Genomic DNA, 15,109 nt, shown 5'->3' with positions numbered 1-15,109 from the left:
TGGTTAAGTATGCATATTCTATAGTCTTTATTCACGTGTTGTCATTCCACTAAAGTAATGGTTTTTGATCCATCAGAGGCTTCTTTTGGTGGAACAGGGAGGAAGGTAATTTCTGGCCATACTCTTTCTCTTCAGCCTCATCCACATCTGCTTCAGAAGGATGGGAAACTGGGAGAAAGAAGAGGAGCCATTGGTAGGAAAGGGCAGAAGATTCTTTTTTAAAAATCAGTTTGTTCTTTGTTACGCTGATAGATGTGTCTGCTGATTCAAAAGGCATCCCATCAACACTGTGATGGCACCTGGACACAAACCTATTAATGATGTACAAATCACAATTTCCTTGAACTGTAGTATTACATGGATACTTTAAACACAAATATGTTAACTGGATTTTTAGAATGAATGATACAGAAGAAGTGCAGACTAGAGCAGGGACTTGTGACTACTGTACTGTGGCAAGACTATATGATTTGCTTGTAAAAGATCCTAGGTTTAGTCCTTGAAATCTCCAGTTGAAAAATTAGAGTTTATGAAGACTTACTTCTATTTAAGGTGGGGAGTACTGGGTTACGTAAGTCATAGGTCCAGCTCATGTACATATCAACTGTTGAACTCTGGCTAAGCAAATAGTCCAGACTCGCTTAATTTTTCAGCTTCCTCATTCAGATTTTAAATGTGACATTGAAATTCACATTTTGCATGTGAGATGTTTAGCTCAGAATTGTGAATTTCAGGGCTTTATACTTAATAGATTTTTTTGACTGAAGCCTGCCAAAATCAGAACAAATGTGAAATCTCATCAAGCCCTCAACCACCAATTAGCATTACATGCTGTCAGATATAAATGGCAACTATGTACTTTCAGATTTTAGATACTATTACATGCCAACTTCAGAATGGAGTAAAAAATAATATACCAAGTATTTTTCAAATTGTTTTCCAGAGAATGTATGTATGGTGGGAGTGTGTTTGGAAACTTATCTGTGGCTCCTCCATGGGAATAACAGCAATGACAGAAAGATGTCCCCAAAACATAGGCAAAACATATCAGAAGATATCTTTTTCTTTAGTCTACAGCTCAGTGGTGTCTTCCTTGTCAACAGAGTGGTAAATCTACTTTTGGTTTTAATCCAAACTCTAAAGCATCTCTATCCCCAAATCATACAGTATCATAATACTGTATATTATTATTATAGTCAGACGTTATAGGGCATGGGGTTAGAGATGATGGTAGTCATGCACATCCTGAAAGCATCAAGAAGGGGAAGTCTTTTATAGGGCTCCAGTTTATTTGCAGGAGTTTAATGAACATGTCATAACAAGTCATCAACTAGTCACTCAGTCAGTCAAAGAGCCCAGATCACACAAGAGCTTGAATGTCTCAGAAAAGTTTGCCGACCAATACTGCATTAATGGAGAACTATAATAATATCATTGGCCCCTGCTACCCTTGCCATGGAATAAGCTATTAAGGTAGCACTAGGTTTGTTTGTTCATTTTTGCCCAATTATGTTTTTTATTTCCACTCTAGTTTTCATCTTTGCTGCTTTGTCACCTGCACTCCTATAACAAAGGAATTGCATGGATAATAGCCATTTTTGCCACCTGACCCACACACTTCAATTTCTCTGATTGGACTTGCCAATAATTCACAAACATTCAAATATACAATAGTTGGAATAAATAACAGAATTAGAACAATTTATATTCCTGTTGAGGAAATAATTGAATTTCTTTGATGTCTCACTTAGAAACTTGGGAGATCTACATGGGAAGGTGGCAAATCGACCTGGTAGAGAAGAATGACTGTAGAAATGGATCTAAAATGGATGAGAATATGAAAGTGTGTGTGTGTGTGTGTGTGTGTGTGTGTGTGTGTAAGAGAGAGAGAGAGAGAGAGAAATACAGTATATATTTCAGAAATGGTACTTCTGTATGTTTGAAAATTCAGTATTGCCTACGTCACCAGTATTCTTGAGTAGATCAAGATTTCATGGCCGAAGTTACACCAGACATGCAAAGTTGACTTTCAAGATGTCTTGACTGTACATCCTGCTTCTAATGGCTTTGTGCCAATTTCATTGTGGTCTACCTTTAGATATGAGCCAGCTGGAAATTGATTTAAATGAACATCCTTTGTAACTCTGCAAATGCTGTTGCATTCTTGGGAAGCCTTTCATCTGTGAAAGCAAAGATTGCAGTTCTGAAACTCTTTGAGTTTGATACACTTGACTTGGTAAAATCTATACAAAAAGGAGGCTTTGTAGTTTCAAAATGAGTTATTTAACCCAAGTATAATGTTGTGTGAATTACTATAGATTTTAAATTGGTCTTTTTTTTATCTTATCTATTTCCCAATTACCCAAGTGCATATAACTGGGAGATATGATATGTAGACCAAAAGGTTGCCATCTTCATGAAGAACAGGAACTCCTGTGTAATTTTCAGGGAAATGTTGGTGTCTTCTTGCTTATTCTTAATAATGTAGTTTTTACTTACAATTCAATATTAGCTCATATACATTTTAATTATCCAGTTATATATATTTGCTTGCAAAAATAAAAATTTACAGGGTAGCAGTCGTAGTGCTGCATTTCTGAGCATGTGTAAAACACATTTCAGAGTCTAAAGGCATCACAGTTCTATTTGGGGTTTGACTTTATTAGAAATTGTACATGCTAATTCAGAATACATGAGTGAGTTTCAAGCAAGTATCCAGTGACTGCATAATACTGTTGCTGTACCCATGTTGAAATCACTGAAATTCACATAAGGGGAGAGTAACAAGACCTATGCATTTCAGTTATCTACTCCAGTTGGGACTACTGTTGCATGAAGCCATAGTATTCATAAAAAGTCACCTACTAGGATTGCCCACTCTTTTAGTTCTGAATTGGTTCTGGGCATGTGAACTTAATCATGTAAAAGTAATTGCAACACAACAAGGTTTTCTAATTTTATCTTGGTACCTATCTTTAAATTAACTGAAACTCCTGCCCCCAGTAAAAATAGGGTAGCAGTCCTATGTTTACTTGCAAGAATTCACATTGAATGAAGTGTGATACAATCAATCAATCACTTTATTTTTATCCTACCATCTCACCAAGAGCTACTCATGGTAGCTAAGAATTGAATTCAAGACAGATGTAGGACTCAGAGTCCAACATCTGAGCAAACATTCTGAGGAAGCCAAAGAATGATTGGCTTGTCCATATCTGGAAGGAAAGAGAGCATAATTAGGTGTGCGCACATTGATTTTCGAAAACATTACAAATTAGGGATACTGATAGGAGTGCCATCTTCCATTTGATACATTTCTGTATTTAAAAAACAGTTAATGGTCAGAAGAGTTCCTATTTTAAAACATATAAACTAAATGAGCTGTGAGACTAATTAAATGCAATTCCATTTGTGAAAAGAGCTTTTACATTTGTGTCACTAGAATTGGTGTCACAGTAACTCATGGTGTTACCCCATATTGAGCTCCTCCCATACCACACCATACAGAATCCTTAGTAATGTTTTTTGTACTGATGTTTCTCATAAATCATAATTTCTATATATCACTAAATATAATGGTAATAGTTGTGGCATAAACAATTAATTGAAATTAAAAGTATATTTTAAATTAAAATATCATACATGCAGCCTAACTCTATTTACACATACATTGTTTCATGTGGTTAAAGTAAAATTTTTGTAAGATGTGATTTAGAAAAAAAGAATTATTTTTTTAACATTTTAATTTTTTAAAAAACAAAATTAAATTTAAATTTTAAAAATATTAAACCTGGGGCCTCTCCTTTTTCCTCCCACTGAGCCTCACCTCACTCACACCCGCTCTTCAGCATTTTAAAGGGACACAGCTGAACACCTCAGCCCGTTTCTGCCAAAAGGCAGATGTTTGGAGAGCAGTGGTATCACCCCACTCCCTTAGTGTGTACCTAGTATGGTATGCTGCATTAGTGATGCCCCTGGGCTGTTAAAGGTGTACCGAGTTTAAATTCTGCCTGTCTATATACCTGGAGCATTATGTACTTACTATTACATTAGGACCGGAGATCACAAGTTGTCATACAGTAAGAGACTTTTGGCCTATATGCCATCATGTCAATTAATCCACTCTGGGTTTTATTCTTAAATTTAAAAAAGCTGTCCAGTTGGCTGAATCTATTTTAGGGGCTAGCATTCAGTGTTGTTGTTGTTGTTGTTGTTGTTTGCCTTCAAGTTGTTTCTGACTTGTGGTGAACCTAAGATGAACCTATCTTGGGGTTTTCTTGGCAAGTTTCTTCAGAGGGGGTTTGCCATTGCCATCTTCTGAGGCTGAGAGAGTGTGACTTACTGAAGGTTACCCAATGGGGTTCCATGACTAAGCAGGGATTCAAATCCTGACCTCTAGAGTAATAGCCCAACACTCAAACCACTACAGTAGTTCTTCTAAAATTCAAACTAATGCCCAAAGCAGTTTATTGCCCTGCTGATATGGGAGCCAACAATTGCCACTGCTTTCAGATTAGCCTTTAGGACTATTTGCTTGTGGTTTCAAACAAAGCCCATCCACACTTTCTTCTGTGAATGAAATGAATGACAAATGAGACTTGCAGTTGTGAAGCAGTCCATGTAAGATAGCAGTAAATGTAATTTTGCATGTACAAGCCTGGTTGTTTTATCATGAGTAAATGATTTCTGTATCACAACCATAAATTCTGGAGGTGAAATACATAAATAGGGCTAAAGAGAAAAGCTGGTCTGGTTTACCAGAAGAGGGTAAATACAAGAGACAGAAAGGAGGAAGACAAATTCTAAAACATAATTTTATCTCTTATTTCATCTCAATGATATTCTCTTGTTGTCTTGGCTCCCTGGTTGGCTATTCCTTCATATCATCACTTTCCCCAAATCCAGCTGTTTATTCTTACCCTTGATTCAAAATTGGTCTCATATTTTCAAATGACAAGATCTGGTTCAGTTGTTAAGTAACCAGGGAATAGTAACCAATGTTTGGCCTTTACTATGTTTCATGCCCTACTTTCTTTAATATCCTGTACAGTTCTTCCTCACTTACCACTTGGACTGAGAAAAAATGTTTAGAAACTACCAGCTTTTAAAAACATGACATTATTAGGAATTTATTTGCACTTGGCAAGCTGCCATGTTGTTGTTGGATTCTCTAGTTCTATGAAGTGCAGCAGGATAATTGTTAAGTATCTTTGGAATTTGATTTCTGGCTGCTGCTTTTCAAAGGGAGAAAAACCAAGATACCGTTTTTTGTTTTTTTAAAAGTAAACACCTCAATATGCAGCAAGTGTATGTTCAAGACATTTCCTAAAATTCATACCTTATTTATCATTTTGTTGAGTTCTATCTGGTTCATTTATCTACCACATTATAAAATGGATGGTTATAAAGTTGCATTATAACATTGGTGAATTACTGAAAATTCTTATTGTATCTTATACCATTAACAACAGGAAAATAGAACTATGGGAAGACTACAGTACTAGAGTAATACAGAACTGTGGCAAACATTACCAGATTATCATTACTGGGTTTATTAGCAGAGAATCATGTGAATGTTGTTAAGTTTGCTAATTGCAATGATCGGATGATAAGTTATTTAGAAGGCTGTAAAGCAGAAAAACAACTATAAGCAATGAGGAGATGATACTTCTCCTTGAGGCTGTTACTTTGCATCCACCATCATGTAGCAAGAAAATCTTAAAAGAAGAAATGAACCAAATCAAAGAAGATACCACTGTCTGAAATCAAGAAGAGCCTTCAGCAGATTTATAAAAGTATTCCTTTGGAGTTAAAAAAAGTAAAGGCTCTGTCTTGTGTGATGCTAAGAAAGTGACAAATAGTAATTTCCTTTGGGTGCTTCAGAGATGTTTCATGAAAGAAATTAATTTGCTTGAAAAAAAGAGGATGCATCTCGGTGCCAGAAGACAGAACTTATAGATATGGATCAAAGAGAAAGGGAGAGGGAGAAATGGAGATGTAGTGTGGGACCAATAGAGTTTGGATAAAGAGGAGGAGGTAGTGGTGGTGGTATGGAGTCAAGATATGTGTTATGTTGAAGATTAAAATGAAAACAAAAGAGAGAAAAGATCAGACATCAGGAAAAGAAGCAAGGCAGGAAGATAATGAGGACAGAGCTGGCAGAAATAAAGGAAGGGATGGAGATATGCCAGAAGAAGAAAAAGGAAATCACATGAATAGAAGCAGTGCTTGCAGTGGGGTGGGATGTCATCTGACTTCTAATCTGGCCCATCTATTCCTCTATCTTTGTTCTTTCCATTGAAACCAACTTACTTTCTTTTTTCACCTCCTGCATCGGGGACTGAATAGAAGAGATTTTGTGATCAAAATCTCAAAAGCCTTGAGGAGAAGGCCTTGAAAAGATTTTATTTAAAATAAAATAATTAAAAGTCTGTAAGAGCTGGGGGAAGAATAGGATAGGGATACAATAAGCATGAGAGTTGGAATCCAATGGGGTTGTTCCACTAGAACTACTTCTGTCAGTAGCACTCTTCAATATAAGCCCCTGTGAACCATCAATTATTCCTTTGAGGAATAAGACACATTCCAGAGTAGGTTTTCAGGTTGTGAAGAAGGAAGCTGTATGGAGGAGAGAAGGGGAAGAAGGTCCCATTGAGTGCTGGGTTTAGGTTGAGGAGAACCAGCATAGTGTAGTGGTTTGAACATTGGACATAAGGGTTCGATTCCATGCTCATCCATGGAAAACCACTGGGTAATCATGGGTGGGTCATGCACTTTCAGCCACAGAAAACCCTGTAATAGGTTCACCTTAGGGTAACCCTAAGTCAGAGGTAACTTGAACAGCAACAACGACTCAACAACAGCAAAAGTAAACACTTGGCAATCTGTCACTCCCAAATATTACCCACAGAAACCAGAGTTCTGTGCTTCTTTCAAAACTTTCCTGAAAACAGCCAGTTCTGAAGTAGGATTTAAAGTCTGCTAATTTTGTATCTTTGAAACAATTTGTTGGTGGTGGTGGGAAAAATAACAGACAAGCTTTCAGATTCATGCAGCTGTTGGTTGGAATAATACAGAGTGGCTGAAGTATGCAGTAAAAAAAAACACCTTGATAGACAAGAAGAGAAGATGTACCAGAATAAGGATACAGCATTAGATATGAACTTACAAGTTGTTTTCAAAGTCATAGACAAAGGAGACTATTTTGACAATGAATGCAAGCATTGAGATTTGAAACGGATGCTAGAAAAGTGTAATAACTAAACATAAATTAGTGTAACATTCATCATATTTTATAGGAACTGATGCTGAGTTTTGAAATCTTGTTATAAGTGTCAGAAATAGATTTTAAAAACAATTTTAAAACAAAAGGATTTAAAAACAATCCTGTGCATGAACTGTGGGGAAATGTGTGAGACGGGCCGTAATGCTGTTCAGAATAGCCCCACTGCCTACTGTTGATATACCAAGTGCCCAGGCTTCCACTGGCTAAGCATTCATCCAGCATAGGAAAAACCTAAGTGTTGGAGCAACAATACATGTGTAGAGATTCCTCACATAAACTCCTAATCTCACCTAATTGCAAGGGAGGTAAAGGGCCAACTAGATCAATTCCTCCAGTGCACAAATCCACAATTAAAGCATGCCTGTCATATACCAATCCAGGTTCTTCTTAAACACCTCCAACAAATGACAGCACATCACCTTCTCAGGCAGTCCACTCCATTGTCAAACAGCAGTTATGGAATCTCCTTTCTTATAATTTGCATCTGGTTGTAGCCACTGGAACAGCAGAAAAACTTGCAGTTCCATCTTCTGCTTTTCATCTTCTATGTATCTGCCCTTCAGATATTTAAATGAATGGTGGTCTTTACTGGGTCAGGACCCTTTTTTATGTGTAGGGTCTCTACTCATGTACACTGATATGTATGTAACACTTCTTCCAATGCACTCCAAACAAGCAGCCATTAGTGGCTATAGCCACCAGTTGTATCCTCACAAGGGACATAAAGGCCCACTCTGTTAGGCTTGAGATTGCCTGATGTGTCAGTGGCAGGCAATGATGTCTTCCTGTGTGACCACCTTATATATTTTGATTGCTTATGAAGAAAGGTGAGGGAAAAGAGAAGGCAGAAAGGTCCTGGTGAGCTGCCCACCCTGGAGCTACTCAATAACCATCTTGCCCTGAGGAGCGGAGAGAGAAAAAAGTAGAAGAGCTGTAGCTTAGGGACAGAATACATGCTCTATAGACATAAAATGGTTGCAGTTTCAATAGCTAACATCTCCAAATAATGGTGGTGGAGATTTCTTTCTGGACCCAAAGCAACTTTGTGTCATCTTGACCTTTCCCATCTGCTGTAGCTGTCACTAACCCCAAAAGTTTAGACCTTAGGATAGCATTTCTCAAACTGTGGGGCAGAACCCCTGCAGGGGGAAGAATTGCTTAAGGGAAGGTGAGACTTGGCAGCCTTGATCTCCTCCTCTTCCTTCTCTTCCCAAACTTTTTTTTCTTCTGCAGAGAAAGAGAAAGGCAGCCTCTGCTGAAGGAAGAGGAGAGGGAGGAGGAGAGCTATTTCCTTATCAACTGTTAAAATATGCATATGAATGTGTGGGGAAAATACACACACTTAACAAAATATTTTTATTCATATGCTACATTGAGCTGGGGACACGCAACATCCAGTGTAGGTGTAAAGGGGGTCACAAGGGTAAAAAGTTTGAAAACCACTGTCTTAGGGTGTATCCATAACTGCCATGACTCTCTCCTACACAATCCTGGGATTTGTAGTTCAGTGAGGCACCAGACCTCTCTGAAAGACCAGGCTGAATATCTCACCAAACTACAAATCCCAGGATTCCATAGGATGGAACCATTACAGTTAAAGTGGCGTCAAACTTCTGCAGTGTGGAAGAGTTGTCAGTCTGCTCTCAGTATGTGGAGCTGCAGCCAGTACTCTGTGAGTATAACAGTATTAGGAAAATAAAGTCATCAACTTAAGTTTAAAATTATATGTTTTCACTTGTTTCTTCTAGTATCTGCATGCTAATGGAATTGTCCACCGTGATTTGAAACCAGAAAATCTTCTGTATGCAACACCAGCTCCAGATGCACCTTTAAAAATAGGTAATGGGCCTTTTCCAAGGTTGATTTGCATGTTGTTGCTGTAATGCACTTCTCCTCATTCTTTTCAGTGCATGGAAGGGAAACACTCAGACATTAATTTCATTCCAGTTATGCTCAGAGTATTCCACAGTACTGACTAAGGCAGTCTCTTCTTCTGACCTCTACTGCTTTAGGCTCTACTAGACAGTAGCAGGAAGTGGCTTCCATATCAATCATGTGGTGAATCTACTTCAGCAGTCCTTTCACACTACACAGTTATATCACTATGATTCCACTTTAAATGCTATGGCTGCACCCTGTGGAATGATGCAGTTTGTAGTTTGGTAAATCACGAGAGTTCTCTAGCTGAGAATTGTAAGTACTCTTTGATAAACTGCAGATCTCAGGCTTCCATAGGATGGAACCATAGCAGTTATAGTGGAATCATGGTGCTATTACTATGTAGTTTGAAAGGTCTTTAGGTCTTTGGCCAAACTTCAACGGTGCTATTCGTGGTGCTGAACTCCTTTCCCTAAAATAAGCTCCGTGCCTTGGCTAGCTTCTTTAAAATTAGACTAAAACCCAGAATGGATTTATGACCCCACTATTATGGGGACCAACACCTGCTGCTGGCTGAATATGTTATATGTGAGTACTTAAAGAATTTGTAGGGTGGAAATTTAAGGATGAGCATGCTAGTTCTGTCCCAGGTGGTGTACAGAAGCGGTCTGGAGCATGGGCTCTGAGACCAGTGAGATGAAGCTGCTGGTACCATTGCTTTCCATATATATATATTTTCATTTGAGCATGCAGGCACATGCCAGCTGCACCATTGACTGATTGCACCATCAAGCTGTCACAGAACCCATGATGTGAAAGTATGACAAATACGGAAGGTCACCAATAATGCAATGGATGTAATTAAAATATGCACAAACCAGGCAGTCCAATAGGGTAGCATGGGGTGAAGGGGGGAGGAAAGTGAGTATTTATGGAGGGGCCTCCATTATTGTGCTTTTCCAATATGTCACTGGGCACACTGATGCACTGTGCAGGAAGTACATTGCTCATGCGACTGTGTAGCCGGTCATGTGGGGCATCCAATGGGATGGCAGCTGAGTGGGAAGAAGGAGGTAGTTGCTGGTCTCAGTTGTAGTGTTCCTGTGATTGTACACATGCATGGGAAGGAGGCAGAGGATTAAAATCCAAGAGGTGCAGCTTAATGCCTCATGGTGTAGACCACCTGTGGGTGTTCAGCCCATCTTGGGAGTAGGTTGTGTGAACAGCAAGGTTTTCAACTGGTGGGGGAGGGGAGTAAACAGAATCTACCTGGTTTTTCCTCTCCAGGTGCTCAATTCCTATGTGGTAGAACTATGGGAACTATCCAGGTTCTATCTTTTCTTCTTCCTCCTCTTTCTTATCTGCCTCTTTCATTTGTATCTTATTTATTTATTATTATTATTATTATTATTATTATTATTATATCCCATCTTTCTCATTTTATAAAGCACTTCAATATTATCTCCCCTCCACCATTTTCAACACACCCACTGTTTCAAAACACTGAGTAACATTTCATCCCTTTGTTTCAGCTGTCTATTCTTCTGGATAGAGAATGGCAACATTGGGTTGACATTAATAACGTAGACATAATTGCTCACTTCCATATGTGCGGTTTTGCTCATGGCAGGTTGTGTTTGCATGTTCATGCTTCTCATGCCCCCAGACTATTCTGAATAAGTAAAAATTAACTTACCCTTTCTGCCCCACATCACTCTTTCCCATATGGGCAGAAGTATCTTCCTAGTCATACAGTGAAACATTTCGATCCAACTTTTATTTTTGTAAGTTTAAAATTGGAAGTATTACTTATCAGAAAGTTTTATTTCTTTGTGTTTTTATTTGATTGATAATAATTTAGCATAAAATTTTGATAAAGATGAAATATTTTATTTCTTTAATTCCACAGTGTGGTGTAAGAAGCATTGTAAAATAATATATCTTTCTGGTTTGTCTGCAACAGCTGATTTTGGGCTTTCCAAGATTGTGGCAGATCAAGTGACCATGAAAACAGTCTGTGGAACACCAGGGTACTGTGGTATGGTCTTTTCTTGCTCATCATATATTAGGAATTATTTTATTTATATTGAGTTGTTATAATGCTTAATAATTTTATATGCAGATCCATAATAGCAAAAAAGCAAAAAGAAAAAAGAATTCATATAAAAATATAGGCAAGCTGTAATTAACATTAGCATTAGTTTACAATTTATTTCACTTGTTTTAATCATTCTGGTAAAAAAAAAACAAAATCAGTTATTGTATTAATAGTTAATAACACATTACTATTAATAGTGCATAATATATAATAGTTAATAATAGAATAGTTGATAATACAAACATAATGTGTTTAGTTAGGTTTAAATTAGTTTTACATTAAATTAAAACCCAGTTACATTTATCAAAATTAGGCCCAATGGTTCATCAACCTTACAAAGTAACAAGTTAAAGTAATTTGAAACCTTCATTGATTTTCAGTCCATTACCAATATTGTCATTTATTGATAGAAATTATGTTCAAAATTAATTGCAACATTTTAATGAACTTCAATGAAAGTGAATTTTAACTAATCAACATATGATTTAAGTTAATAATATATATATTAAATTAAGCAAGAGTCTCCATGTATGCTTCCTAGGCCTATGTGAGATATGAGTCTCCCCTGCCACCGCCAGAAAGGGTGTAAATATAAGAATGGATCATTCTTACTAGAGTGGCATGTTAATTTATATGATAAACTATTACTAATGTATTTTTTAAAAAAAATCAAAATAAGTGACAAACTATTATAAAATGTATCCACTTTGTATTCTTCCTACTTCCTTGAACTTCTATCTGAACTCCTTCAAAGGCACAATTCCTAGAAAAAGAACCTTCTATATTTTGCTAAAATTTGACTGGAGTGTTTTTTACAGAATCTTTATTTAAACATGGAAATATATCATGCAGCTGTTCTTTAACAGGCTGGTGCTAATCAAATTCATAGGACTTCAACAAAATTACTGACTTTAATAATAATAATAATAATAATAATAATAATAATAATAATAATAAGTCAAATATGAACTGGGCACCTTTCAAACTGACACATATTATGTTAATACAGCATTAACTATTTAAAATATATAGGAATTGTTCAGATTAGATTACATCACATTTTGATAGAATGAAATAAATCTGTCTGCTTTAATACACTGTAGCCTCAGGGTTTTAATAACACAGACACCTCAGACCTGAATAAAAGATAGGGGCTTTGGAAATTAACCAAAGGAAGAAAAATAACATGCAGACAATAACAAGACTCCAAACAAGGAAGATGTGAAGCAGCCAAGTACAATGAGATATGGTGGTAGTAGCTGCTCATTAATAATTAAGTTCTGCAATAGTTATGCATTGCCTTAGGGTAACAAAGCAGCCAACCGTAAAATGAAAATAAAAGATTAATATGTGGGCCTTATATGCATATATAACATCTCAGATAATCTACTGATTAACATGTTCAGAGAATATAAATATGTAGTTTTATGTCTGAAAAGTGTAATTTAAAAGAAATTAAATAATAGAAAAAGAGAAAGATTTTTTGGTGTTTTATTTTATTTGCCTTTTTAAAAGCATCATCCATTAGCTCATTAAAAAAAATAGTTCCTGTATGAAACTGAACATGTTTAGTGGAACGTCTCCTGAAGCCAAATATATTTCCCACTTTCCCTTTCTACAAAATTAAGATTTTTTTTGTACAAGCACTTTTTGTGGCGTTTCAAGATGTTATTTCCAAATTATGAACATCCAGTGTTTTCTATTTTACTGTTTCATATCACCCTCCCTATTTCTGTGTTTGCAGTGATTTCGGGAATGGTAGTTGTACAGTGCAACTGCATGTCAAAATCCAAGGTGGTTACAGGCAAAACACTGTATGACTTTTCTGGGGTTCTGCTCTAACATCTTTAAATTAAACACTTCTTCCTCTTTTTTGGTTCAACCCATTTTATTCCAACATTTATCTCTCCTTTTAAAAATGATGTTATCACCTCTGTAGCCATGCAAAAACAGAAATAACTTGCTTTAGCATGAGCCAATTCAGAGCACAAAGCTAGAACTGGCATAGGACACACAAGCCAACCTATCTGGTGACTGGTTGGGAAACCTCACCCCTGAACTCAGTTGCTGTAGATGAACAATGGGAATTCCAATATTGGGTCCCACATAGGCATCAGCTACGATGTGGTTCTTCCATCACTTGGGAGTGAGACGGGGCCAGCAGTTCATTGAGCCAGGCATGGTCCCAGAACGCCTCAACCCTAAGTTCCCATGGGTTGACCCACACACAGTGAACTATCTCCCTGATAGATCACTCCATGTTGTGACAATAATAAGCCTCCACAAGGAATGAATAGCAATTACAGTTTCTACAATTAACTGAATTCCAGAATTATTTATTTTCAATGCTTACATTTATTTACATTCAAAAGAAATCTCAGTTATATATAGTAATGCCCAGTATAACAAAAGCAAGAAAATAAAAACATGAAAGGAGGAAAAATAACCAGGTTAAGCATAAATTTCCATGAACGCTGACAAAATGGCCAAATATAATTTGTACTTTTTGCCTATACATCAGTCTTTCAAATGACCCCCCCCCCTTTCCAAACTTGGCATAAACATATGGGTCAAACTGCAGATGAAAAATGATGTTTGCCACACAGTTTTAACGGCTGAAATTGTTGGCAAAACACTGCCTATATAATACACACACACAACCAAGTACTGACCATTTGAATAGATGTGCCAGAAATGAAGACTCTAAGGCTGACCATGATAGATTACATACTTTAAGTGGATACATCCAAAAATTAATACAAGATAACATATATTCCTGATGGTATGTAAGAAGATCTGGAAGCTTCCCACACCCCTTTCTTTGAAATTTGCATCCTTTTCATTGCAATTCTAAGAAGAGATGAGCCCCCCCTTCCCAAATTCTCCTGTGAACAATGTATTTAGGTTTTGAAAATACATGCAAGGTGTAAGTAGAATAAGTATGACTCAACTGAAACTGTCATACTATAGTCATATTATAAGAAGACATGACTAACTAGAAAAGACAATAATGCTTGGTAAGGCAGAAGACGCCCTAAGCCTGCAAGATCAGATACGATGACTTGGAGATCTCTTATTCATGGTGTAACTGTGAGTCTAAGTCTATCTGACATCAGTTAACAACAATATATAATATCACATGGAGGACCATAGAAGTGGAGTCTTAATTATTTTGTCTGAGAATAAATGCGAGAAAATGTTGAGCAAATAGATTTTGGAAGCATAGGAGAAGCATATGTGAAGGTCAGAAATAGACTGTTAAGTGAAAAATGAAACTCACTCTTAATTATAATCAACTTGATATCATAAAGATTACAATTTTTAAACTTCTTTCTGATTATCCTTTCAGTACCTCTTTCCTGACTCATTATTCTAACACATCTTAGAGCATACTTAATGTACGCACCTCAGTAAAGAAATGTGACCACTTTTGAAGTTCTTAAGGTTCTTTATTTTGTTTTATTTTCCTGAGATAGGAATTTTGACTGGCTTTTGGATTTGTAGACTGCTCCCTGAAGTAAGACCATACATATTGGCAGCTGTTTCCCTTTGCTGTTATTCTTTTCTACATATAACTTTTATTTTATTGACAAGGTTTTTGTTGTCTGCAGCACCAGAAATTCTTCGAGGATGTGCCTATGGTCCCGAAGTAGACATGTGGTCCTTAGGAATAATCACCTACATCTTGTAAGTTTAGATGAAATTACTGTGGAACCAAAGTGATTTCTTCCATTTATTTTCTAGGTACAAGTTTTCATGTTTTGAATTGTGTCAACAAGAACTGAATTAATCAACCATTTGTTTTCTTTGTTTGGGGAATATAAGATTCTTGGATCATTTACAACATA

At 36.7% G+C, this 15,109-nt stretch overlaps 1 protein-coding gene across 1 annotated transcript in view; it reads left to right on the top strand.

The window, feature by feature from the left end:
* The window catches only part of CAMK4 (calcium/calmodulin dependent protein kinase IV), a 122,433-nt gene that overhangs the window by 89,598 nt on the left and 17,726 nt on the right, over window positions 1–15,109 (top strand). Inside the window, exons 6-8 of the mRNA XM_042454916.1 lie at window positions 9,034–9,124; window positions 11,127–11,201; window positions 14,873–14,948. Of these exons, the coding sequence (XP_042310850.1) occupies window positions 9,034–9,124; window positions 11,127–11,201; window positions 14,873–14,948 (242 nt within the window). The remainder of the gene's footprint in view (window positions 1–9,033; window positions 9,125–11,126; window positions 11,202–14,872; window positions 14,949–15,109) is intronic.

This window comes from Sceloporus undulatus, chromosome 2, assembly GCF_019175285.1.
Source record: "Sceloporus undulatus isolate JIND9_A2432 ecotype Alabama chromosome 2, SceUnd_v1.1, whole genome shotgun sequence".
NCBI lineage: Eukaryota > Metazoa > Chordata > Lepidosauria > Squamata > Phrynosomatidae > Sceloporus > Sceloporus undulatus.
The sequence above is the reverse complement of the archived record's forward strand: the minus strand, read 5'-3'. Positions and strand labels throughout refer to the sequence as shown.